Genomic DNA, 27,020 nt, shown 5'->3' on the forward strand with positions numbered 1-27,020 from the left:
TTGCGTACAGAGTCATTTGAACTATGCCCGTTGGTCATGCCTCTTGTGCAGAGAAAATACAGAGCTTGCCTTGGTCCGGTGATTGCCAGACTAAGAAAAAACTACAAGAACTCTAAATTACTGAATATGTGTCACTGATTTGTTTTGAGAATATATTCAATGCCTATGCTTCCCACTACTATCCATAGGATAACAAACCATGGCTGTAGCTGTAGCAAACATCTATGGACACCAATGACAGATTTATAGTCAATAAAAAACATTACCCATGATCCTTCATCCACAATGAAGCTTCTGTTTCTGCTATCGACATTGGTCAGCAGTTTGTGACCATATCCTCCAAAGTAGATGATCCTGGAGAACGTTAAATAAAGATGATTACAAATGCAGACAAAATACCTTTTGGATGTTTAGTCGTTACAGCAACAAAGATTGAAGAACAAAGCCAAAAATGCCAGTAAGGATATCACAAATGTAAGATTATGGCTTTTAATTTACTGAGACAAAGAAAGGGGGAATGGAATATATAACATCAACATACAACCACAGTTGGGTACAGGTGCAGGACAAAACAGCAACAAAGGACAAGGAGAAGCAGTCCGCACACGTTTATTTAACGTTTTGACCTGCAAGGTCTTCATCAAAAAAAATCCCCACATGAAAACAATCAGTATACAACTGAAAAAAAAACCATGGATAAAGGATGCAGAAGCCAAATTAATTTAACCCTTGTGTTGTCTTCCCATCAACTATCACCTTTTGGCGCTTTTTCCAATGTTTTTGCTGGGGAGGTTTTCTACGTTTTTTTCAAATCCATAGCCTAATTTTTACGACAGTATACAAAAACAATTTCTCTGTTTTTTTTCAGCACTTTTTCTCTCTTTTTTTTGTCATTTCTTCCGAAGTTTCTGCCACTTTTTTAAAATGCAATAAAAATGTAATAAAACAACCAAAATTTGGTGAAAGTAATCATTGAGTGTACCTGAAGAACATTGTATGGCATCCATGTTATTTTAGTTGAAAGAAAGGTAAGTTCCTGCTATTAAAAATAAAAAAGAAACGGGTCAAATTGGACCTGAGGACAACACAAGGGTTAACACACAACTACCCATTCCCATAAAGTCAGTGTCCAACTCTCCAAACCTGGGTTTTGTCCAGTAATAATGAAGCAGTAGTTTATAAAGTTACTACCACAATTTGCCCAGCAATGCATTATGCAGTCATACAGTCCTGGAAATAGAAGTCAGTAAAAAATTCATTTTCATTGTGCTTACTTTCCATTGTAAACCCAGCAGGACAGTTTGTCTCGAGGTGAGGGAGCAGAACCGGTCTCATGTATGATCTTCCTCCACGTGTATTTACCGTCTGTCAGGTTCACACAGTAGATCTGTTTTGAAGTCAAACACTGATCACTTCTTCATGTCGACGTTGCTCAGTCTACGCTGTGACCTTTAGGTGTGTTCACACTGAATTGTGTCAGTGTACTCGCACCCTACAGAATATTTTACACATACTTTGGTGTTCATAGTTATTATTTAACCACAGAAAAATCTATTTAGAAAGCATGTAGTTTATGCAGAGTAAACCATAATTAAGGTGTCATGCTGTGTGGAGCATCAGTTATCAGCCTCACCTGATTGGTCTGCCCATTGTCATTACAACCTCCAAATATGTACAAGTGTCCATTCAGAGAGCAGCCGCAGGTCCCGGACATAGAGGGAGGGACTTCCCCTGACATGTGAAACACTTCCCTTCAAAAACAGAGCGTAGATAACGTGGATAAACTACTCACATTCACTTATTTAATGACACTTTTTTACATTGCCGAAGCAGAAATCTATTGAGTGCTTGTCATTCTTAACATAGGACAAATGTGACATGACTGGGCTGTGTCAAAATTAGTAGGGAAATCCCCCGAAAGCTGTCAAAACAAAGTCATTTGTCATTTTCTTTTTATTTGTTTTGACCACAAACAGGCACATTTGGAATTTTTTAATATTCTTACCATACACCTCGTTCTAAGTCATACACCCAGATTTCATCATTGGGAAGGAACACTTCATTGTCAGCAATTGACTGTAGAGAATACAAAATGTCTATTATTATTTATTTATTTTAAATATGTGTAGTATTAATACGTAAGTCTGTCATAGCTACAGAATTACAGCCTGTCAACACAAAAGAAAATAATCAGGACAAATGCAAAAGTATCTAACTAAAATTCTGAAAATGTGCTCTAAACCACATCAGCATGCTAACTGATGGATTGCTCAGTTTTGTTTATTTACTTATAAGTAGACTGTATCTTTTGTACTGTGTATATGTGTATTGCATAAACATGGTGGAGGAAATAGTCAGATATTTAACTTAAGTAAAAGTAGTAACACCACCTCGTAAAAAATAGCAAAACATTTAGCCTTCCTGTTGTCCTCTTTAAAAAATGTCTATCTGAAAAATGTTTTTTTTTAATCAGATTACCACAAAAAATGGATTGGATTCCATACAACGCTCTTTGCAAATACAATTGATCACTTTAAATTCCTGACTAATCTCATCTGTACGTTCCTCTGATCTTGTTAGTCAAAATGATTCATAATTTATACTTTTTTAACTCAAATATTAGGTACCATTCAATATAAATGAGGGTTTTTGACCATGAATCCCAAAAACTAGTGTAAAACTAGTGGTAGTAAGGTGGTGTTAGTGAAAACTTTCAGTCAGTTTTTGACTCGGTAGGACAACACAAGGGTTAAAATGTTAGAGTAAAAGTACAGAAGTATTATCTGCATTGTACATTAAGTATCAAAAGTAAAAGTACTTGTTGTGCACAATGACCTGGGCCATTTTATTATATTTATTCCATTACAGTGTTATTATTGATGTATTATCAATAATGTCCCAACAAGCAGCATCTTGTAGTGTTATCTGTAACCATGGATCATATTTCGCAAGGTGATCATATGTTTGCAGTAACATTTTAATCAGAAAAAAAGATAAGAGCTATTAAATTTAGTCGAGTGAAAATGGCAATATTTTAATCTGAAACGTTAGTGTAGAGAAGTACTTCAAGATAACTTTAGCTAGTAAACTTGAGTAAATGTACTTATTCCCCCCACATTTATAACGCAGAAATTGGCCTCATGCCAGCTAGTTAAACAGCACGTAACACAGCTGTTTTGGTAATGTGTAAGTTTGTTTTTCTCACCATGTAGCCTCCCCACACATACAGCAGGGTGTCCTCCACCACAGCCGTGTGTCCGCTCCTCTCCCGGGCCACCAGCTCCGAGCAGTGCCTCTCAAACGCGGAATCCATGACTGGCTGCTTTTAATTAAAAAAAAAAAAAAAAAGAGAGTGAAATAAGTTGCCTTTGAGCCTAACATAATTACAAAAGTCTCAAGTCGTCTAAATTCTTAGCTGCAGTTTTAATAGTCAGGAACATAAAACAGAACACAGAGCTGACACAGCAGCCAACAAGCTCTCCTGATGTTGTAATCGGTTTGAACATGAACATGACTGAAGTATGCTATATTTCGTACAAAATTGGAAGCCATATCTGGAGGGCTAGTAGTATAGCAGATAAAACCACTAACAAACGCTGTCCACAACACAGGAATAATTTGAACTTTTTTTCCACAGAAACAATAAACCTACTTGCGTGCTGTGGTACGCTTTTAGATGTGGTGTTGTAGTTGTTTTCTCATGTTGTGAACGGACGCCAGAACCCAGCAGAAGCGACCGTCGTTCCGCTCACAGACAGTTAAAGAAAGGTTCCACTGCGTCAGCTATTGTCAGCTGTCAAAACGGCTTAAAAAAAACGACTTCCTGTTTAGGCTTGTCAAAATAAAAGCTTTCTGCCAGAGGCCCCGAGTTTTGTAATGTGCATAAAGTGCTGTTCGTTCTCTGTTGTTGAGTTACACAGAGGTTTGGTCAAAGAGGGTGGGCCTTTTTCTCGAGATTGGTGTTCAAATCCTACCCGTGCCAGTATATCCCATGACATAATTGTTTATCTGCAGATGCGATGCCCTTTTTAGAAAAAAATGTTAAAACGGCAAAATAAAATCACAACATTCCATGTGAAATAACACTGTTTATTCAGAGTTCCCCAAATACATTTAACATTATATGTGTTTGGACAAATCAGCAACCAGATAGCAGTTTAAAAAAATAACACCTTATTATGAATCCTCAATAATAAAACAAAGTTGTGAATGTAATATAATATGTATTTGTTGATGTAATTCTTTTTTTTAAATATAACCTCTGTACATAGGCTACTCAAGCTAATGCACTTACATTTTTATGTAACCCACAACATCATGTAGCATACATGTGACATAAACAGGCAAACTACAGTGTGTCATGGATTAGACAGTTTGCCAGTAACCCTGCATCCTTATGGAACTTTATCTTTATTTATTTATTTATGGATTCTTTCTAAAATCAAAATTGATGTGCAATTACTAGATTAGTAAAATTCCAGTCCAATTGTCTAAATTTCACAAGCAAACGTTTTTGGCGTTATGCTTAAATAAATATATTTAAATAAATATATTTAAGCATAACTTCTCACCTCACAAATGGTACATTTGGAATAACAACATTCTCTATAAAAACGTCTCTCTTTTTTTAAACTGGTTTAACAATAACATTACACTTGTTAGTTAACTTTTTGCTCCGAATGGTAAACTATCCGAATACTCAGAATTCCTAAGAAGATATCAAATTTCAGTAACTGTAAAGGAATATGCTATTATTATTTTTTAATTATAAAGTTGTTAAAGGGGGGTTGTGTTTCTCAACAGAAAATTGCGGCATTAGTAGGAAAATTAGAGCTTTATTTCAGAGTGACCACTACTATTCCCATGGTATTCCATACTAGAATGGTAGAGTAGAGGATATCTTTGGAAGAAAGTGTGGTCGTTACTTCAAATAACTTGTTACTTATAAAGTGAGAGAAGTTTTGTTTACACAGCTTTTACCCAGCTAACTACTTCCTTGAAAGATACAAACAGGATACTGAGTCTGCGCTATTACAAAACTGCTCGTTTTGTAATAGCGCAGATGAAAACGTGTCACATCTTGTTGTCCCCAAACAGTAGGCCTAAAAGGCTGGTCAGAGTTTCTAAAATTCATTCATAAAGTATGAATCCCAGCTTTTTCATTTTGATTTTTAAGGATGTTTTCGTTGGTATGTTTGTCTTTGAAGCTGAATACAAAGGTAATTGCTTCGTTATAAATCTTTTATTTCTATATGCTAGATACCACATCCATAGGAACAAATTCAGTTCTAAACCTTTTTTATGGTTTTATGACTGAGTTCAGAAATGATATTGATTTAATTAAGTAGTCAAAAAATAACCAAGGCCGTAAGAACTCTGGGTCTATGAGTCGTCTGTGACTTCGAAGATTTATTAATAATAATAAAAAGTTTTTTTTTCTTTTTCTTTTTTCTCTGCTTACCAGCTTGTCCACCTAAGCCTATTGAGACTGTGACTGTACCTCTGTATGCTCTGTATTTGATGTAATGAATGTCATTTGTTATGTGTATGTTGTATTGTACTTGACTGTAGGCTAATGATCAGTTTACATTGTGTCATCGTACCCATGTCTTTGTCAGTCCATGGTCAAAACAACCAGAAAAAATGACAACTTCCGGTCTTATCAAAATAAAATCCCCATCAGATGCCACTGTGCTGAAAGTTATTCTTATCCAATACGGTAAAAAATAATAATAATAATAATAATAATAACGGAGGGAGAATATGTAATCAAATTCATGCTTTTCGAATGATAAAACGGTAAAACGTGCTAGTGAATTAGATTACAACAAAACACAAAGGTAAATATTATACAGATTGACATGAGAGTTGAAAAAGTATACATTCAAGTGATTTAAGATCTAAAAAAATATATTACACGTTTTTTGGGGGTCTGTGAGGAGTGCGTGATTCTTCAGCGGAAGTGATGAAACATGCGGAAGTGGAGATGTATTCGGTATTTAGCGCCAAATCTTGAGTTGGACTGTAACAGCCATGGATGTTGCTCGCAAAATAAAGACAAAAGTGTCCGCTGGATTCAAAATGCGGGGACTTATACTACGACCGTATGTATTTTAGTAATAGTTAAACGTTGTTAATAATGTTTTTTTGCTAATGTAAGGGTATTGCCGTTCGTGCAGCAGGAGAGCTGACGTTAATGTCCCTCCTAAGGCAGCGATGGTCTGGACGCTGCACAGGAAATAGTAACATGCTGCAGGCTGTTTTTGTGGAGATTTTCATGTTTTCTTAATTGTTTGGTAGTCCACTGAAGCCTGGAGATACCTTGTGGTACCTTTAATCACTCAACATTACACTTGAACTGACCATTTAACTAACGTTAACGTTATTCTGACTTTACACGTCTAGCTATATTTAAACTGCTTTTATTCTTGCCCTCTTAGTTGAAGAGAAATTACTGCAGGCATTTAGATTCAGCACTTTAACTTTAACTGAATCATCAGCCGGTTGCAGGGATCATACACACTCTTTCAGATTGCATTTTCATTTTGCTACAAAACATATCTCTCTGTAATGCAGTCTCTGCCCTACCATCAGGTATTTTATGTTGTTTATTCTTTGCCTAATAACCTCGGTGAATATGGAGAAGTTTATATTTTCTAGCAAAAGTAATAGTGAGATACACTTTCCCTTTGGTCTACCACAAAATCTATCCACTCTCTATAATGCACAGATGCGGACCTACCATCAAGTATTTTATTTTCTATATACTTCAGATCATGCCTAATACCCTTGGTGAATTTGGAGACATTTCTAGTTAGTTTCTAGCAGAAGTCATAGACAGGGATACACATGCTTGCCTTACAATCAAGTATTTTTTTGTGTGTTCTCCAGATCATGCCTAATCACTAGTGATGGCCAAATGAAGCTTCGTGAACCAGTGTCTATATTTTCCGAGCCCACTAGATGGCACTCTCTGTTCAACAAAGGGTTGAGAATACACTGAATTGCAATGCCTCACGCCTTTCTCTTAAACCAAGAGCGCCATCTAGTGGGCTCAGAAATAAAGACACTGGTTCACAAAGCCATCCCTACTACGTGTGACAGTGCTTACTCTTGAATTGTGTAAGTTAGAGCTCTGATTAACCTTAACTGCATTCATTAAATAGGCTACACTTTAACTGACATTTCAACTCCTGTCATGCTCATACATAAGGGGACACTTAAAATCCTGATGTGCATAAATGTGTTGTGTGATATATAGCAAGCAAACAATTTGCATTTTAAAACATTTTAGGCTGTTAATATTATTTCTAAAGCCAAATTTTCTTGAGGAAAAAGCTTTTTCTAGTTCCATATCAGCAGTCAAAGGGAAGAAACAATAACAACATATGCATGTTTCCTTGTTTTGTGCTCCAGTGACGCCAGCAGATACCTTGTGGAGGCCCTGGAGTCTGTCAATGCTTCTGAACTGGATGATATTATTGAAAAGGTCCTGGATGCAGTTGAAAAGCAACCATGTAAGTACAGTCCTATGTGTCTCTAGATCACAGTGTGTTTAGTGCACAATCTGCTAAATGCCTGGTTACTCTGTTAATGTGTATTCCTGAAGCGTGCGTGCAGGTTGTGACCACAGTTTGTGTTTTCTAACAGTGTCCTCTAGTATGATAGAACTGTCTGTGGTGGAGATTGCTGTTCAGGATTGCACTCAGTCTTGTGATGAAACCATGTAAGGGTTTTTCCTATTGATTTGATCGATCATGATGCACCAATTTCACTACAAACTACGTTTTGCGAGGTTGTATAGCTTTAGCTAAAAGTTGTTTACATCTCTTCCAGAGATAATGTTTTCAACATCATTGGAGCTTTTGATGTTCCCAGATACATTTACAGTGTGGAGCGGAAGAAATTTGTACCGTGAGTAAAGGGACAGTTTCTTTCTTGTTTGTTTTAATGTAAGCCCATAATTATTTCAATTAGAAATGCTACATTTTTGCTGCTGGTGTTAGACCAAGTGTATACACTTACTGTACATGTACTGCAGACAAAGTTTTAAAAGTTTTTCATTTTGGTTTTTTATTCAGCATTAGTATGACGAGCCATTCAGCACCCAGTCTGTGTGGTTTGGCCAAAGACAAAGCTGAACTGTTTAGGGAGCGCTACACCATCTTACAACAGGTGAGTGAGCACAGTTCCAAATTTACAGACTGGTGAACTTACCCACTCTCTTTACTGCTATGCCTATTATGTGTACCTTGCATCATGTTGTATTTATACAGACATATATTTGTAGCGTATACATCGACACCAGCTCTTCACCCCACCTGCAATAGGTGCTGCTGTTGAAGAGGGTCAAAACAAATTTCAGGTAACGCATCTTAAAACATGAATTTAAATTAAACATATCTTACTGTTTTGCGTTTGGCTAACAGATTTTTTTGTTTGTTTGTTTGTGATTTGTCTTTTCTAGCTCAAGACAATTGAAGCACTGCTTGGTAGCACATCTAAACTGGGAGAGGTGATTGTACTAGGGATGGTTACACAAATGAAAGAGGTGAGTTCATGATGAAGAGTTCTTTCCTGTCTATTTTTCAGTCAAATGTAAATTTAAAACAGTTTCTGAAACATTTCTTATTTTTTAAGGGTGCATTTTTCTTGGAGGACCCAAGTGGAACAGTACAGCTCAACATGTCCAAAGCAATATCCTTTCATGAATTTGTTGGAGCAGCTTAAAAAAAAATATATATATATATATTTTTTTTATTATTATTATTTTTATAAAAAAAATATATATAATAAAGTCAAAGTATTCCTTAACTAGATTCTCACCAGTTTCATAATGGCCTTTACACGGAGTCCTGCTTTGTACTGGCAGAGGGTAAGCTGACACCTACTACTACAACTGCAGTAAAGCAAATTTAAAAAAGATGAGATTTTTATTTCTCCTTTATTTTTACAGGCAAGTCATTAAGTACAAGTTCTTATTTACAATGGTGACCTGACAAGCAAAAAAAGCCACTTAGCTAGGGCTAGGAGATAAAATACTTTAGACATGCATACAGTTTAAAATGATATAAAAAACAATTTGATGTAACAACTAAAATTGAACAAGTAAAACGAGAAGCGCACAGGTACATCGGTGAATAAGAAATAATTTATATATTTATTAAAGTATTTTTATTTATTAAGGTTGGTATGAGGACTCGGTTTTCCATGTCAATGGGTTTGGGTTTCCACCAACAGAGCCATCATCAGGCACAAGGTCAGTGTTGCGTTTCCAAATACAATATTATATATAAATTTAAAAATGATGTATTTCAGCTTGCAGTTTAGCATTAGGTTACCTTTTACAGAATACTTAACTCTTGTTGAAACTGTTATAAAGGACACAGCTTCATGTAAAAGAACAGTGAGTCACTGAATATCCTTGCTTTATTGCCAGGGCATACTACGGCAATCTGAACTTCTTTGGTGGTCCATCCACCACTTCGGTGAAGGCTTCAGCCAAGCTGAAGCAGCTGGAGGAGGAGAATGAAGACGCCATGTTTGTAATTGTTTCTGATGTGTGGCTGGACAGCGTTGAAGTGATGGAAAAGCTCAACATCATGTTCTCAGGTCTGGTATAGCCCCATAGTATTAGACTTTACAGGTTAAGAATATGCACTTTATGAGACACCAATCACATTTAGCTTCACTTTTTTTTCTTCTACAGGCTATGCTACGATGCCTCCCACCTGTTTCATTTTGTGTGGTAACTTCTCTTCTGCCCCCTATGGAAAAACCCAGATCAAATCACTCAAAGGTGAGACGTTTGGGCCCTCTTCACTCATAACATACTGTCGTTTTTGAGATAAGATGAGATGTGTAATAAAGGGATAAATGGACAGCATTTCAAAATCTAACACGTTTTTCACGTCTTTTCAGAGTCATTGAAAGCTCTTGCTGATGCTATATGTGCATACCCCAGCATTCACAGCAGGTAGGATCATATAGCGTTGTTACACCAGTCTGCGCTGGTTTATTCTTAAAGCTTCCCTGTGGAGTTTTGGACATCTAGTAGTGCTATGGAGCAGTTTTTCAATGAGTGGGTTTATCTTGCGCATGAGGATGTACATGCACATGGGTGTCCCGATACACATTACTGTCCATGGTTTCACACTGTTCCACTGATCTATGTGTGGCAGTAAAATGCCAAGATATGCTGCAATGCACCACCAAACTGCAAGCTAGTTAACATGGATGTAAATAATTCTGGATTTAAATGTAAACTTAATAAATCAGCTATTCAAATATTTTATAAGGAAGGAAATGCAATCAAATGTGTTTGTTAAAGCTCAAGAATACACTCATTGCATTTGGTGAGTAACAATGAATTTTATGACAAGTTTTGTTTATAAGAAAACTCCACAGGGCACCATCATTTATTTAAGTTTCAATATTGTTGACATAAATGTATTCACTCTTGTCCTGCAGTTGTCGCTTTGTGTTCGTTCCTGGCCCTGAAGACCCTGGTCCAGGCACGATCTTGCCACGGTAAACGTTAAGAGCCACCTGTTTTTTGACATAATTATGCAAGTTTTGTTCGGTGACAAATGTGGATAAACATGTTTTTCTTAGGCCTCCTTTGGCAGATCACATCACGGAGGAGTTCCGACAGAGGGTGCCATTTTCAGTGTTCACTACTAACCCATGCAGGTAAAACATATAAGGCTTTTTTATTATTAATGTCAAAATACTTGTTATGGTTCTGTTGAAGCTAGCACGAGTTCAACTCTTGATGTTTTATTCAAATAGATAAATAAGAACATTACATGGTACCAGGAGTGGGGTCAGAAATAGAGCAACAAACAACATTCCCTGACACTTAGTCCCTTTCTATAATCAGATGTCCGAAAACCGTGCAAATAAAATAAATACTAGCTTATAGCATACATTTCCCTGATCAACAAACACAATATAACATAGTACTTCTGTTCTGGAAACTAAAAGTGAACTGCTTTGTTTTCCTCAGAATCCAATACTGCAGCCAGGAGATCGTCGTCATCAGGGAAGACCTGGTCAACAAGATGTGCAGGAACTGTGTCCGGTTGCCCAGTAACAATCTTGACATACCAAACCATGTGAGTTGCAGCTTCTCTGAACAAACCTCTCATTAAACAGAAACAGTTGTGTTGTGTTGTCAGAGGTTTTACTTGCCTTTGTACATAGTATTTCAAGTTAGTTTTGTCATCCTTTCTAAGTGCTCCTTAAGCAATGAGGTGTTGCTGCAAAGATGTTGGTAAACTACATAGGCTGGTCTCATTTCTAACAAAACACAGTGCGAAATGTCCTTATAAGTTTTAAATAAATTACCTTGTCATTTTCATCCTCCTCTCCGCAGTTTGTTAAGACTATCCTATCCCAGGGTCACTTGACTCCACTGCCTCTGTATGTCAGTCCTGTATTCTGGGCGTACGACTACTCCCTGCGTGTTTACCCAGTCCCTGATGTCATCGTTTTTGCAGACAAATACGACCCATTCAGCATCAAAAACACAGACTGCCTCTGTGTCAACCCGGTAAGAAACAGAAACCACAGTGCGGGAACTTCAAATTATCTATTGGCAAAAATATCATGGCCTTGTCTCAATATGGACTCATGTTGTATTTGTCACTCACATACTTTGTATATATATATTTTTACAGGGTTCATTCCCAAGAAGTGGCTTTACATTCAAAGTGTACTACCCATCCAGCAGAACTGTTGAGGACAGGTAGGATGTGTGTTCTGGGGAGGTTTCACTTGTTTCTCCCCATCATTCACAACTACAGATAACTTTAATTTCAACCATCACTATTGCTCACACTAATCGGTTTTGTTCTTGTGTGTTCACAGCAAACTTCAAGGATTGTAAAGGAAATTATGGATTTAGAAATTGATCTGTTTAAAGTGTTTTGTATATTGCTTGTGTATGTTACTGTAAGTTTAAAATGGATTTGGAATCAAATCGCTGTAGTGTTTTTATTTTGTATGTATCGTGTATATATATGTTCGGTCATGGATAATAAAGGTTTTATTCTTGGTACTGAACATGCTGACACATTTGTGCATGCACAATGATCAGACCTACTTTGAGCAATCTCAAAAACTGTACTCTACCTTGCATGTCTTCACAGTTGGTCGAAATTTAATTCCATCACCATCATAGAGTGCCAAATTAGGATTTTTATTTTTCGTATTTCCAAGCAATAGACGTAGATGTATTTAAACTGTCAATGAAAAGTGCAAATTAAAGACTTTTACTTTGAAAATTGACTGTATGGTTGTTTTAAATGATAAGTGAGCTGATGGTGTACTGCCCTAATATAATACATCCATGTGTACTCCGCTCACGTATGCCTACCTTTTTGTTCCTACTTTATTGAAAAAATTCATTAAAATATACATTTCAGACACATACTCAAAATAATGATCCAGAGAAACAAAATGACTTTAAATAATTAAAAGTAGTGTTACTATCAAAAACAGTTTGTAAAAATGTATATAGAGGGGTATGAATAAACAATATAAAATTAAAAACAAAATACATAATTTCTATAAAAGTTTAATGTACAGTATAACTGTTTTGTTACTTTTTTATGTCTAAGTTTTAGAGACTTAATATATTACCTGAATTCTTACAACAAAGGTATGAATTTAGTGGACCATTTGTTGTTTTGCATTTATGTAAGTAAAATTTGCCAGATAAAACTAAAAAGTTAAATTCACTGTAAAATTCCTCATGTTCAAAATAAAAAAAAATATTTTTACATTAAATTTTGACATTGTTAGTGGATTGACACAATATCTAATGCATAATTTAAATCCAAAAAGTAATTGAATGTATAGAAAAGTAAAATAAATGTATAATAGATTCTGGTTCATCATTGCAAAACCTGTATTTATTTTCAACATATAAGAACTTAGAGAGATTTGAAGGATATACAGCATATATCTATAGGTAATACAGAATTGATATGGTAATAACCATGCCCTTTGCCAATCAGTGCCACTAAAACTTATTCCAAAAAGCTTTTCCTGTAGGAGTAATTTTCCTTTTTTCATAAAATGTCAATACAATTTATCATCAAAGAAGATTCTTGAAATCGATTACTTTTCATTAGATGGGATACCATGGGGGGTAACACCATTTTGGTCTAGAAACGAAACGTTGCCTACTAATAAACTTTTTATTCTTTGCACAGTGTGTGGGAGTTTCTTTGCTAATTAGATGAGATAAACCCATTAAATTATCTGTTGGATACTGGAAAGGATTTAACAACAAGGAATTGTTCTTAACTAAACATTAACCCATTGGTATCCAAGAGATTGTGTACATAAACAATACCTTTCTCAACCCAATTTTGCTTAGATAGGTTTTTTTTCCAACAATAATGTCACCATTATTCCACAGTTTTGAATGGGGAAAGGTAATGTGTGTAGCACAATTTCCAAGCAATGAGGGAAAGGCTGCTTGTTGATCAATTTTAGATAACTCTTGATAATTTATTAATGTGAAATTTACAAGAAATTAGAAAATAAAATAAAGATCTCCTGATTTCTTTAAAAAATATAGTTTGGAATAATATGGATTTGGGGTTGTATGCCGACCTTATCAAGATGGCGGATTTAGGAAGTCGACAACTTCCGGTCGTGCCCCCCAAAACACTTGCGTGACCTCATATACATGGCGTTTTGAAATTTGCAGGATAAACAAACATCTCAAGGTAAAGACGGCTGCAATTCATTTATACCCAGAACTGCAGTTGCATGTTACAGTTATATTGGACACTAACGTGACCAATATAAATTTAGAGCATGTTTTGTATTTTCAACTTTACAAACGTTCTGTAACGTTAGCTAGCCGATTTAGCTAGCTAACTGACGAACAGCTGTGACCAGTAGTTTGGGGGTATTTTAAACACATAGCTACATTGGCTGTTCTGAGCTTTTGCCTTCTTTCTAAGATAAAGCCTAAGCTAACTGCACATTGTTGTAGCTAGTAACCTAAAGAGATGAGCTTCCAAAGTAGGTCAGCAGTTATCGTGCTGCCAGCTATCGTTATCTGTCCTGCATTAGCAGAATTCAAGCTTGCTAGCTAACACAGTGACTAAAAGAGGACCAAACAGTTGAAGGTGTGAATGTTACGTTAGTATGAACTAGCTAGTTTACTTCAACAGAGAAAATGTTTTGCCTATTTTCACATGACTAGCTGAACATACTTTCCGGACATCCAGTGTTTTTGAATGTGGGTATTTCTTTCTGTTCGCCTATTTTAAATTCGATTATTGTAAAAGAACTAGCTAACTTCTTGAAATAATCCTGTCAGCAGTAACCTAGCTAGCTAGATGTTTTCTCTTTCTCGCCATGACAGCAGGCACAAGAGACACATAGCAGAGATAATGGCAGCGATGGAGGAAGACATTGGAGATCTGCCAGCCGAAGAGGATGACAATGACTCCGACAGAGAAGACGATGACAGACTGTTTGCTTGGATGGTAAATGACGATATGGACGAAGAAGAGGAAGATGAGGATGAGGAGGTGGAGGATGAACAGCCCTTGGACACTGAAGCATCTGAATCGTTTGAGTTAGATACCCCAGCTGAGCGCAGTGGTCATATAGCAGTGGTTGACAGAAACATCATGTATGTTTGGGGTGGATACAAGGTAAGGAGTTTATTAGCTAGATAAATGTCTTAAAAAATGCATTTTTACTACAGTCTACATATTTACATTTTTTTCTCCCTCTGTACAAGAATGCTCAAAACCACGGATTCTTTGACTTGTATCTGCCAAGAAATGAGATCTGGACGTACAACATGGAGTCAGGAGTATGGTAATAGCTGTTACATTTCAGTTGCATATTGATACCATTGTCATCACCACTACATTTAAATTAAAAACAAAACTGTTCACAGGACAAAACATTTAGCCGGAGGTAACCTGCACACGTCCATGTCAGGCAGCTGTGGGGTGTGTGTTGATGGAGTCCTCTACTTATTTGGAGGTCATCACGCCAGGGGAAACACAAATAGGGTACTGTGTGTGTGTGTGTGTGTGTGTGTGTGTGTCTTAACATCCTCCGTTGTTTTCAAATGCCTTATGGTTAATCATGACATTGAAGCTCGTCAGTCTGCTGTTTTGCGATTATATTTCAGAATATTATATATATTTCAGAATATATATAGTATTTTTTATTTTGTGCTATGCTTTGCAGATCTACCGCCTGCCACTGAGAGCTCCCAGCTTAGTTTGGGAGGAAATGAGGGATCTTAAAGGACTCCCTCCATCCTGCAAAGACAAGCTTGGGTGCTGGGTTCAGAAGAACAAGTGAGTAATGACTACCTTGTATTTTAATGGCGAAGTATTGTTGAACATCTGGCACACTTAAGAAAAAGTTAATGTGGCCATCAAGTTTCAGCCACGTGATCACATTAGCCATAGTATGGGTGGTTAATACAAAATAATAAATGAATAAGAGTAGTCAAAGATTATCTATTTTAAGGGAGTTTTGTCTTATATTGTTTTCACAGACTTATATTCTTTGGTGGCTATGGCTACGCTGCTCAAGGACTTCATCAAGGGACTTTTGAATATGATGAATCATCTTCACTTGTGGTCTGTAAACAAAAATCCTCTTCATGTGCTTTCAAGTGTTACACCTTTTTGTCATTGTATATTTTCAAATTTGATAAATTTAAAGGACAATCTTTCATAGCAAGTTATAAAAAACAGCTGGAGTGTCTATATCCTTTTAAAGTCAAATTTATTACATTTGACCATAATATATTTGATTTGTTTGATGCTGCAGTGGGACAGCCCTGGACGAGGCTGGAACAACCACATCCACATCCTGGACCTGGAGACATCAATATGGAGCCAACCCAACACCAAGGTAAACACATCCACAGATGTTACCAATATGATCTCACACAATGTAATCACGCACATCGCATGCAGGCACGTGTTGAGAGCCAAACAACTGTCCAGTAGCAACAAAAGCCTCATCCACTTAAACCAATCTCTTCAATTTTCATCCATTGTCCCTGCCTTTATCCTGCCATAATCAGTTTTTCCTGTGACTCCTGAAATGATGTATTCTCTCTATTGGTATGTCCTGATGTAGGGGAACACCCCATCGCCCAGGGCAGCTCATGCTTGTGCCACAGTTGGTAACAGAGGCTATGTGTTTGGGGGAAGATACAAAGTAAGGACATTAAAACTAGGAATTCCAGATGTGGGCGTCTTTAGCCTCTTTTTGTCAATTCTTGTCATACGGTTAATTTTACCTACCTTTTCACTACAAATGATTGTTTCCTACTACCATATCTTTTGGTCCACAGAACTACAGACTAAATGACCTGTACTACATTGACCTGGACACATGGGAGTGGCATGAAATGTAAGTATTGTTTCTTTTAATAATATTCAGAATCATCTGGGCACTTGCTATTTTAAACTAAAAAAACATCTTTATATCATGTCATCTTTTGCAAATGGACAAGTCTAACATGATTAAAAAGTTATACATCTTTCCTCCACTTGTTCCATTGGAACATGCTTACCCTTGAGCTTTCTCTTGATTGTGTGAGTGCTGATTCAGCAGTATTCATAGTATTGCTATTTTAATGTTATTTTATTTCTTCTTTTTACATTGAAAGTCATGGAGCAATCTTTAAATCCTTTTCATGCTTCTTCCACTTCTAAATGCTACTGCTCCCACACACTTTCACCTACAGATGCCATTCAAACTTTAAACTGTTTACAAAACATTCAGCTATTTGAAATTAGAATGAATTCAGTTATTTGATATATTTTTTTGTGTTATCACTGTTTAAGTTTAGTGCTTTTTTAGGCTTTTTCTGAAGACTAAGCCCCAAGTTCAACACCCAGTCCAGGCTTTTCATGATTTTTTTTCCGACATACTACGCTTTGACTATTGAATTTTTTCAACATGCTATACTATTAATCTTTTTAATATGAATTATTTGGTGGCACACTGGCTCAGTGGTTAGCACCACTGCCAATTTTTTTATCACTTATTTCAACGTACTATACTATGACTTTTTGCAACATACTATGACTTTTATTCAACTTGCAATACTATGACATTTTTATCACATTTTTTGAGATACTATACTTTCAATTTTTTCGACATACTGTAAAATAACTCAAGCACTTTTTTGACATACTATACTATTACTTTTTATTGCTTTTTTCAACATACTGTTTTTTTTTCATCATTTTTTAACATGCTATACTATACATACATACTATTTCTTTTTTTTCACCTCAAAATATTCTACATTTCAATGAATTTTATACTATTAAAACCATTCCCAGTTTTCCAACTATTCTTTTTACTTCACCTACAGTACCTACACAATAAGGCCAGCAATCCAATTTAGCTTTTCAACATTCAAAAGCATTTTCTGCAGGAAATGCATTTTCTAGTTGTTTTTCTTACTCTAATGTTTCCCTCTGACCTGGTTGCAGGAGCGTTCCCCAGCAGGGTCCTCTGGGCCGGTCTTGGCACTCCTTCACTCCTGTGTCACCAGACCACATCTTCTTATTTGGAGGTTTTACCACAGACAGAGAGACACTGAGTGAGTCTGACACTTGTTCTGGTGTACCAAATAATCCCTTGCCACCTCAAAATGGTCTTTGGTCTTACAGAGTTATCTGTTTTCAGGTGATGCTTGGCTGTACTATGTAAGCAAAAATGAATGGAAGCCTTTCAAACACAGTCACACAGAGAGTCCAAGGTAATCCTCTCATCTTACTTTGAACACTGTGTGCTTGGTGCTTGGAGACTTAAGTTAAGCTAAATGACTCTCAGGGATGTCCACTCATTTGGGTGTGTGTCTATGAGCAACATAGTGTATGTTGACAATTCTTGACATTGTGCTTTGTATTTCAGGCTGTGGCACACAGCATGCTCCGGTCCTGATGGAGAGGTGTTTGTGTTTGGAGGGTGTGCCAACAACCTGTTGTCTCATCACAGAGCGGTAAGCTGCAAGTCATGTATAAAAATAAATATATATATATTTAACATGTATTACAATCTTTTTTTTACTGAATTTGACTCCTTTATTTTTACTCGACAGGCTCACAGTAACGAGTTACTGGTTTTTAATGTTCAGCCCAAATCACTAGTACGGTAAGTGTTATTATATACCTGAAGCTGAGATGTTTTCCTTTAATTATTTTGTGCTTATATTTTCCTGTCCCCACTCTCCAGGTTCTGTATGGAAGCCGTTTTGCAGCACAGGGAGCGTTTGTCTAGTTACTGGGACTGCTTGCCTAAACACCTCCTACACAGCCTCAAACAGAGAATGGCACGTGTCAACACACTGGGCTCCTAGGCTAAACGGAAACTGTGAATCTAGTCCAGAGGTTTATAGGAGTGTATGTATGTATGTTTGTATGAGATGAGTGTTACTCTCAAAGCAGGTAGTCCTATTTGAGCATTAGTTTAATGTGTGTGGACATATTTCAAAAACGCTCTAAGCAATAGTGAACAGCTGTGTAACTGTCAGCATTAATGTTCACAGGCCATCCTTGTCCTGTTTGTGACCTTTTTTGTATAATTTCTTATAGGTCAAACCGTTGCAAAGCCAGTAGAATCTTTAGTGGTGTAGCAGTGCAGATGATGCACAGCACATCAAAAGAGAGCAGAAAATCTAGAAAAATCCAATTTCTTTGCTAGGCATACATTCTTCTGCAAAGCCAAAATATAATGGCATCGTTTTTATTTACGTTTTCCAAGGTAAATGGATTGCTACTTCTGTGCTGGATAAGTAAACTTGATTAAGATAAAATATTTTTGTCAGCATTTAGTAACGAAGTACAGTGATGTTATGACTGTGCTTCTGTGTTTAAGAGAGGTTTTGTTTAATGCTCACAAAAATATATTTTATCTTATTAATACAAGGTGTTAATATTGTACTAGCCAGTAAAGTAGTAGATACAGTACCTCCCTAAACTTAGATTATAAATAAAAAACACAATCTCATGATCAGCGTTTCATGAAAACCATAGAAAGAAACCCTGTGAGAAAATACCGTGTTATGGGGGCTAGTGTGGGAAAATAGTTTGGAAATTGGGCAGGACTTTCCTTTCCTCCACAAGATTGTAGCACATTGTGTAGGTATACCCAAGAGTCAAGGAAAGAGTCTTGGAGAACAACCGCCATACTCCAGTCGCTCGACATTGCTGTTTCAATGGGTTTTCCTATGAAATTGAACCAACTGAAAATAGTCTGTCTTAACACTAAACACAGTGGTGCAAGGCTGAAACATGTTTGCTTTAACAGTGCAGAATTTTAGGGAACCTGCTGCTTTAATGATTGCTTTAACAGTTTGGCACACTCTTTAATACAGAGGTTTGCTAAATGTTGTAGTTTAAGTTCTCACAGACCTAAAACTAGTGCTTTGTTATGCAAGAATATCTTCTTTGAACCCCCAGAAATGTTCATTTTTATTTATGTGTATTTATATAGTTGAGGAAATGTGAGTTCTTTATTCTAAAATGGGCTTTTAAAGCCTTTTTAAATTGTCATGAATGGCTCCTGTAGCATTTAAATCTTGTTTTAACAAAAACTTAACATTACCCTAAGTGTATTGGATGTTGAGCCACGTTGCACTGAAATGCCTAATGTCAGTAGGGCTTTGTTTGTATTTGCCTGATTTGCACAATGTTCCCTTAGTGTTTTTTATTGTAGAATTGTATGGATACTGTTACTTCATACTCAAAGAATAAACACATACCATAAGTTCTGTTTTTTTTAGCTTTGTATAATTAAAATAAAATTGATATCCAACAAGGGAACTATACGCTGATGATCAGATCTTAACCGGTATTGCTCATGCTTGAAATGTAGATGGAGTTGGCCGTGTCACACTCTCTGTTCACCCGTCTCTTTTCTTCTTGGCAGCCAGCAGGTTTGGAGCAGACACTTTAACTTTGCCTGGCATGTTTCTGGATAAATCAGTATCCTGCAACACAGAATATTAGGAGATACAGTTTAAATTAAATTATAAACAAAACAAATTTAGTTAGTGCTGCAACTAAGGATAAAAAAAGTCATAGTATGTCGAAAAAAGACAATTGTATATTGGAAAAAATGACCAAAAAAAAGCCATAGTATAGTATGTCATAGTATACTATGTTAAAAAAGTAAGTATAGCAAGTAGAAATAAGTCATAGTATATCGAAAAAAGTAATCGTATAACATGTCAAAAAAAGTTATGTCGAAAAGGGTGGTGAAAAAGTAATATAGTATACAATGTTGAAAAGGGTGATACAAATAAAGTCATAGTATAGTACTGTCATAAAAAATTTGAAAAAGTCATAGTATAGTATGTCATAAAAATCCATAAAATGTCATAGTATAGTATTGTAGTAAAAATTTATAAGACATCATAGTACAAGAAAGTCATAGTATAGTTTGTCAAAAAACGTGATAAAGAAGTAATTGTATTGCATGTCAGAAAAGAATTTGTATATGTTCAAAAAGGTTATAAAAAAGTCATGGTATAGTATGTCGAAACAGGTGATAATAAGTCATTATAAAGTATGTCAAAAAAAGTTTTAAAAAAAAAAGCCACAGTGTAGTATTTCGAAAATGTCAAAAAAAGTCAAAGTATGTCTAAAAAAAGTCATTGTAAAGCATGTTGAAAATTGTAATTGTATAGTACATCAAAAAAAGGTGATAAAAAAGTCATCATATAATATGTCGAAAAAAGTCATAGTATAGTATGTCAAAAAAAGTCAAAACATGTTGAAAAAAAGTATTTACTATGTAGTATTTTGGAAAAGTCATAGTATAGTATGTTAAAAACAGTCATAGTACAGCATTTTGAAAGTCATAAAAAAGCCACGGTATAGTATGTAAAAAAAAAAGAGATAAAAAAGTCATACTAGCGTAGTATTTTGAAAAAAGTCATAGAAAGCCATAGTATAGTATGTCGAAAAAGTCATAGTATGTGGAAAAAAGTGATAAAAAAGTTATTGTATAGTATGTCGAAAAACAGTCAAAGTATAGTGTGTTGAAAAGAGTTATAAAAAAGTCATAGTATAACATGTTGAAAAAAGGGATAAGAAGTCATAGTATCGTACCGGTATGTCAAAAAAAGTCATAGTATAGTATGTTGAAAAAAGGGAGAAAAAAGTCATAGTATAGCATGTCAAAAAAAGTCATAGTATAGTATGTCAAAAAAAGTCATAGTATAGCATGTCAAAAAAAGTCATAGTATAGCATGTCAAAAAAAGTCATAGTATAGTAATTTCGAAAAAAAGTCAGAGTATAGTATGTTGAAAAAACTCATAAAAATCATAGTAGGGTAATAAAGTAGTTAAAAAGTCTTATTATAAGATTTCATAAAAGTCAAAATAGTACTATATTATGTCATAAAAAGTTGGTGTAGTTGTATATTTTTTTAAAGTTAAAATTAAGCACATCATATGTAATTTCAGAATTTCATTGTATAGTATATCAAAACGTCAGTGTAGTAATATAGCCAAAAGTCATAGTATAGTACTGTCATAAAAAATTATAAAGTCATAGTATAGTATGTCATAAAAAGTCATAGTACAGTATATCATAAAATATAATTTTTTTTTAAAATCATAAAGTAGGTCATAAAAATGTAGGTCATAAAATGCCATATAAAGTAACAGTATGTCATAAAAATTTCAAAAGAATAGTATAGTAATGTCATAAAAATCATAAAATGTCATAGTATAGTATTGTCATAAGAAATTATAAAAAGCCATAGTATAGTGTCAAAAAAATCCTACTATGTGGAAAATGTGATAAAAAAAGTATTGTATAGTAGGTCAAAAACGTCATAGTATAGAATGTTGAAAACAGTTTAAAAAATTCATAGTATAGCATGTTGAAAAAAAGTAATAGTATAGTATGTCGAAAAAGTCATAGTATAGTATATAATAAACATGTCTTAAATAATAGCATAGTATGTCAATAGTCATAATGTATTTGTCCATAAAATGCCATAAAAAGTAATATGTATTGCTAAAAAAATGATAAAAAGTCATAGTATAGTTACTATACTATGACTTTTTATCATTTTTTATGGCAACTATACTAGACATTTTATGACTTTTTATGACATACTATACTATTCTTTTGAAATTTTTATGAAATGTCAAAGGAATAGTTAGTATGTCATAAAAAGTCATAAAGGTCATAGTATAGTACGTCATAAAAAGTCTTTGTAATAGCCATTAAATATATTTCTTTTAAAGTCATGAAGTACGTCAGAAATATGTCTTAAATAATTTCGTACCATAGTACATCATAAAAAATATTTAAAAGTCATAGTTAAGTATGTCATAAAAATTCACAGGATATAGCATGTTTACAAGTGACAGCAAAAAACAAATACACGTAATGCATGTTCCCCATCATATAAAGAAAAAGCTGCACATGAAGATAGTATGGGTGACCATTACAAAGTCATAGTATAGTATGTCATAAAAAAACATAAAATGCCATAGTATAGTATGTCATAAAGAAATGCAGTGAACTTCTGTACCTTGACACTGCGGAACAGGTCTTTCTCTCTGGTTGAGGCATCTCTGGCTTTCATGAAGCTCAAAACTGCAGTGCGTGCAGCTGGTAGAAACAAAAACATAAAAAGCAATTCTAAAAGCAATATTTTTCCCTGTAAAAAAATAAATAATATTAGAATGGATATTATTACCTTTTCCTTTCTTCTGAGAACCTGGTGTCAGTTTCACCTTGTGTCTGTCAAAAGAAAATAACTCATTTAGACCCTGCGAGTTTCACTTTGTCTCTAAGCACAGCGAAAGGTTATTTGCACATACTTGTAGTTGGACAGGGCGGTGTATGGAGCACAGACCGGCACCGCAAACAGCAGCACGTCTTCAGCATGGGGCTGGCCCGACAGAGAGGTGAGCAGATCCTCTGCTTCCTAACGCAGCACAAAGGAAAACTGAAGACTTGTGCAGTAGTAAGTTTACTGGTAGGTTAAAATGAACCATGCAGAATTAACATGCATTTAGACCCAAAATGTTATTTGAATTATGAAATAAAAAAATGAAAACATACATATCAAAGAGGGAATAATGATTCATTTCTATTGACTATTAAAAATATTTCTCCACAGTCAAAAGTACATTAAGAACCCACCTCTGCTCCAGGATTGTCTTGGTCCACATCATCTTCCTGAAAGAAAAAGAAATAGTTTGTTTTGGCAGATAACTTTGTAAACATCGGCAGACAAATATTACATGTCAGACACTGGAATTAGATCTTGATTGAGTCCCGTACCTTGTCCTCCTCGGCAAGACCGGCCTCCTCTCCAAGCGGTGTCTCCTCATCCCCCTCACCTCCTCCTGTCACTGCGGCCTCCACGTTACGGGGTTTCGGGGGTTGCTTCTGAGGCGCTGCTTTCCTGATGGGTTCGTCTCTACCCTTCCCCTTCTTTCCTTTCTTCCCCTTGTCCTTCTCCTCCTTGGTGGAACCCGCTGACTACAGAAGAAAAGTGGTTATACAGTTAAATATTGTGTCAGTCTGAAGGACTGTGCACATGACAACTGTGTAGACCCGAGTTGCAGTTCCTTCTAAATGTTGCAGATGGTGTGCTCTCATGTGTCACTGTACAGTGCATAGTACGACGACTGTGTCGAGGGTCATTTCTTTTAGTCATGCTCACCCCGAGCAGCTGCATCATCAGCTCCCTGTCCTCTTCATCCTGGTCCTTGTACTTCTCTTTAATCTTCTTTAACTTGTTCTGCGGTGACAACAGGCACAAATTACACACAGAAACCAGATTGATCCATCAAATAAATTCACTATGACATGTAACACAAAAGGTAATGGTAAGGTCTTGGCTCTATCAGAGATGTTGATCCGTCATGTCTTGAATACGTATTATATTTTGTTTCCGCTTTTGATGCTGTTTACATCCATTTTGTGATGTGATAGAAAATATGACTTGTTGTAGCTGCAGATTTGAAAAAGAAAAACATGGTTCCTACTCACGCTTTTAATAATTATACTGGTGTTGTTTGCCTTTTAGTTTGTTATAGGTTTGTTGGTTTTATTTCTTTTGATTATGTTTAGTCTTGAATTTGATATTTTTCTGATGTAAATTGTATCTCCTTTGGAAAGCTTTGTAAACTTTAAAGCACCATGTATTGGCGAAGGTATTATTGTTACTTTGTTTTAGATTTGGTCTTAAGAAAAGAAGATCTGATCTTATCAATCTCCTCTCTCACCTTTTGGCCTCTCTTGGGTGGCTGCTGGGAGGGGCCTCCTCCACCTTTGGATCCCTGATCGACTGCTGATCCAGCAGATGAAATCTCAGTCTTCTCCTCAGTGTCGCACCCTTCCTGATTCTGCTTCTTCTTCTTCTCTTCTCTAGTGGCAAAGATAAAAAACAACCACATGTCTCAACACTACCTGTGAATAAAAGCCTGAAAGTTTGTGGTATGGGCTTAACAGGAAGTAGTACATGCTAACTGTGTGTTGTTATTTTACACCATTTACTCACCTTCTCTGCTTGGCAGTCATGTGTTTCCTCCCTTGTGAGTCTACTTCAACCTGAAGAGAAAGTCATCAACATGAATTTCAAGTGTTATACCTTTAGGATTTCACTTTGATGAAATCGCTGCATTGTACTGTATGTGGCCTAACATGGCAACTAATTACCTGAGCGGTCACTTCCTTTTTGAAACCAGGGTTCTGAGTATTCCTAGAAATTGGGAGAGACACTTTTATTAAGTACCATTCATTGCTGGGTGCAAGGATGGAACTATAAGGCTTGTAGAAAGCAGGACAAGGCCTTTCCTTTACTATAGTTTTAGCATTGTAGTGGTAACATTACCTGCTGGGCTGTAAATGAGAGAGGGAGATGGTTGTATCCGGGAAGCTGAATTCTTCACTTTCTTCATTCTTCATCTCCTTCTCCTCACTGCTGTCTTCCTCCCCATCCTCCTCTCGCTCCGCCTCAATGTCGTCCTCTTCAGGAACAGCAGCCAGTTCTCCTCCCGCACCATCCACCCCTTCAACCACCTTTTTAATCTGCTTTACCGTCTCTCCATGTCCTCCCTCCCTTTCCTCACCCTGATCTTCATTACTGCTGTCATCACCTGCAGAAGCAACAGAATCAGTACCAACACTCAACTGTCATTGTTACATACACAGTAAATGAAATCAATCATTTTGGTATCTGCTACCTATCAGCTCCTCTCCCTCCTCTAACAGCTCAGCAGTTCTGGATGTGACGTCCTCCATGTCCTCCTCTACAGTCTTCACCTTTCTCTCCCCTCGGTGCCGAAACACACTCTGCTCATCGACCTGCACACACACCAGCATTAAACATCATCGTTTCAATACAAAGACTTAAACATGAACTCACAGCTCATGATGGGATTTACCTTGAAGAGGAATCCGAAGCCCATAATCAAGTAAGAAGGTGGCAAAAAGTTTTTCTTTCCTGCAGAGAAATATGTCAAATGTTAGGTCCTCTGTTAGACATCATCATTAGCATTTACACTTTTCATATTTTACACTGGTGCCTTATAGAATGATTACAACGGAAATGTTAGTGTTTCATACCTCTGATCATGAAACTTCCAGTGGTCAGGTACTCTCCAGTGGGAGCTGTTTTAGACACCTGAACACAAATAAGTGATACAACACCGCTAATTAGGAATAAATGCCAACATTTCAACATTTGATACACTGTATCAATGTGATTAAATAATTTTGCTGCTTGTAGACTATGTTTCCCCACATGTCTAATAACACACTCTGAACCTGTATGTTCCTCTGTGGAGTTTTTCTCACTAGTAGCAATACGGAGCAATAGAAAAATGTTTGTTTGTTTTCACAGGGTTTTTGTAAGTAAAGAAAGATATAATAACACAAATAATACCCATATATTAGGCCTCAAATATACACACAATGTGTCTTGGTAAGAAACACTGAATGTGAATATATGATTACTGTAAGAGTTATAAGAATATATGAATATAACTTACAGTAAATGATGGCAAACAGTTATAAAATATGTTAAAGAATAAAAACATTTATACAATATCATGGTAATAAAGAAACAGCAAACGTTTCCAAATATATTTTGCCTTGTGGCTTGTTAGAAGCTAAATATGCTACCTTGTTTCAACCTAAACTCTAGCCACACCTTTAAGCAAGTCATTTCATTTTAAATGTTTAGTATATGGTAGAATACATTATTTGTCATACCTAACTGTATCTAATTATAGTGGGTAGTGACTGAGAAATAATTTGTATTAAATATATATACATATAGTAAAGGAATAAAGTATTTGATCCCCTGCTGATTTTGTACGTTTACAAACTTACAAAAAAATGTATCAGACTATAATTTTAATGATAGGTGTATTTGTAAGAGACATAATAACAAAAGCATGTCAAACATGTTATAAATTGATTTGCATTTTAATGAGGGAAACAAGTATTTGACCCTTCTGCAAAACATAACTTAGTACTTGGCGGCAAAATCCTTGTTGGCAATCACAGAGGCCAGACGTTTCTTGTAGTTAGCCACTAGGTTTGCAGATATCTCAGGAGGAATATTGTCCCACTCCTCTTTGCAGATGTTAAGTCATCAAGGTTTTGAGGCTGGCTTTTGGCAACTCAAACTTTCAGCTCCCTCCACATATTCTCCATGGGATAAAGGTCTGCAGACTGGCTTTGCCACTCCAAGACCGTAATGTGCTTCTTCTTGAGCCACTCCTTTGTTGCCTTGGTGGCCATGTATTTTGGGTCATTGTCATGCTGAAATACCCATCCACGACCCAATTTCAATGCCCTAGCTAGGGGAAGGAGGTTCTCACCCAAGATTTGACAGTGCATGGCCACATCCATTGTACCTTTGATGCGGTAAAGTTGTCCTGTCCCCTTAGCAGAAAAACACCCCCAACGCAGAATGTTTCCACCTCCATGTTTGACGGTGGGGATGGTGTTCT

At 36.0% G+C, this 27,020-nt stretch overlaps 4 protein-coding genes across 8 annotated transcripts in view; 2 read left to right on the forward strand and 2 right to left on the reverse strand.

Moving 5' to 3' along the window:
• The window catches only part of LOC116670447 (kelch domain-containing protein 1), a 6,391-nt gene extending 2,597 nt beyond the window's left edge, over nucleotides 1-3,794 (reverse strand). The window contains exons 1-6 of one of the 2 annotated variants that reach the window (XM_032500979.1): nucleotides 3,653-3,794; nucleotides 3,206-3,319; nucleotides 2,006-2,076; nucleotides 1,634-1,751; nucleotides 1,275-1,387; nucleotides 267-354 (exon numbers count right to left, since the gene is read on the reverse strand). In XM_032500979.1, coding sequence (XP_032356870.1) covers nucleotides 267-354; nucleotides 1,275-1,387; nucleotides 1,634-1,751; nucleotides 2,006-2,076; nucleotides 3,206-3,313 — 498 coding nt within the window. In that variant the 5' untranslated portion in view covers nucleotides 3,314-3,319; nucleotides 3,653-3,794. Of the gene's footprint in view, nucleotides 1-266; nucleotides 355-1,274; nucleotides 1,388-1,633; nucleotides 1,752-2,005; nucleotides 2,077-3,205; nucleotides 3,323-3,652 lie in introns of both variants that reach the window. The other variant, XM_032500978.1, reaches the window with a different exon arrangement.
• Nucleotides 3,795-5,980: 2,186 nt separating this feature from the next.
• Nucleotides 5,981-12,066, forward strand: pole2 (polymerase (DNA directed), epsilon 2). Its single transcript, XM_032501186.1, has 19 exons — nucleotides 5,981-6,104; nucleotides 7,417-7,517; nucleotides 7,651-7,726; nucleotides 7,837-7,914; nucleotides 8,082-8,175; nucleotides 8,291-8,365; nucleotides 8,468-8,551; nucleotides 8,641-8,697; nucleotides 8,827-8,875; nucleotides 9,187-9,259; nucleotides 9,440-9,612; nucleotides 9,710-9,799; nucleotides 9,922-9,976; nucleotides 10,471-10,530; nucleotides 10,615-10,692; nucleotides 11,009-11,117; nucleotides 11,378-11,554; nucleotides 11,682-11,749; nucleotides 11,872-12,066. Exons 1-19 carry the CDS (start codon nucleotides 6,034-6,036, stop codon nucleotides 11,888-11,890), a joined length of 1,587 nt encoding a protein of 528 aa, XP_032357077.1. The 5' UTR covers nucleotides 5,981-6,033; the 3' UTR covers nucleotides 11,891-12,066.
• Nucleotides 12,067-13,643: 1,577 nt separating this feature from the next.
• On the forward strand, nucleotides 13,644-19,791 carry klhdc2 (kelch domain containing 2). Of its 4 annotated transcripts, none has more exons than XM_032500965.1 (14): nucleotides 13,644-13,742; nucleotides 14,390-14,684; nucleotides 14,774-14,853; nucleotides 14,936-15,053; nucleotides 15,235-15,347; nucleotides 15,551-15,635; nucleotides 15,829-15,912; nucleotides 16,144-16,224; nucleotides 16,361-16,419; nucleotides 17,514-17,623; nucleotides 17,710-17,782; nucleotides 17,938-18,025; nucleotides 18,125-18,177; nucleotides 18,259-19,791. In XM_032500965.1, the coding sequence occupies exons 2-14, from the start codon at nucleotides 14,418-14,420 to the stop codon at nucleotides 18,380-18,382; spliced, it is 1,335 nt and encodes a 444-aa protein (XP_032356856.1). In that variant the 5' UTR covers nucleotides 13,644-13,742; nucleotides 14,390-14,417; the 3' UTR covers nucleotides 18,383-19,791. The 4 variants fall into 4 exon arrangements, with proteins under 4 accessions (XP_032356856.1, XP_032356857.1, XP_032356858.1 ...); XM_032500966.1 differs by having other exon boundaries at nucleotides 13,655-13,742; nucleotides 14,393-14,684; XM_032500967.1 differs by lacking the exon at nucleotides 13,644-13,742 and adding an exon at nucleotides 13,917-14,150.
• nemf (nuclear export mediator factor) overlaps nucleotides 18,596-27,020 on the reverse strand; it is a 13,864-nt gene continuing 5,439 nt past the window's right edge. Inside the window, exons 19-32 of the mRNA XM_032500957.1 lie at nucleotides 25,627-25,684; nucleotides 25,446-25,504; nucleotides 25,245-25,365; nucleotides 24,893-25,157; nucleotides 24,718-24,760; nucleotides 24,560-24,609; nucleotides 24,285-24,426; nucleotides 23,720-23,797; nucleotides 23,335-23,535; nucleotides 23,194-23,229; nucleotides 22,869-22,975; nucleotides 22,745-22,788; nucleotides 22,577-22,656; nucleotides 18,596-20,014 (exon numbers count right to left, since the gene is read on the reverse strand). Coding sequence (XP_032356848.1) covers nucleotides 19,928-20,014; nucleotides 22,577-22,656; nucleotides 22,745-22,788; nucleotides 22,869-22,975; nucleotides 23,194-23,229; nucleotides 23,335-23,535; nucleotides 23,720-23,797; nucleotides 24,285-24,426; nucleotides 24,560-24,609; nucleotides 24,718-24,760; nucleotides 24,893-25,157; nucleotides 25,245-25,365; nucleotides 25,446-25,504; nucleotides 25,627-25,684 — 1,371 coding nt within the window. The 3' untranslated portion in view covers nucleotides 18,596-19,927. The remainder of the gene's footprint in view (nucleotides 20,015-22,576; nucleotides 22,657-22,744; nucleotides 22,789-22,868; nucleotides 22,976-23,193; nucleotides 23,230-23,334; nucleotides 23,536-23,719; nucleotides 23,798-24,284; nucleotides 24,427-24,559; nucleotides 24,610-24,717; nucleotides 24,761-24,892; nucleotides 25,158-25,244; nucleotides 25,366-25,445; nucleotides 25,505-25,626; nucleotides 25,685-27,020) is intronic.

The sequence above is a fragment of the Etheostoma spectabile genome, chromosome 20 (assembly GCF_008692095.1).
Source record: "Etheostoma spectabile isolate EspeVRDwgs_2016 chromosome 20, UIUC_Espe_1.0, whole genome shotgun sequence".
Lineage (NCBI taxonomy): Eukaryota > Metazoa > Chordata > Actinopteri > Perciformes > Percidae > Etheostoma > Etheostoma spectabile.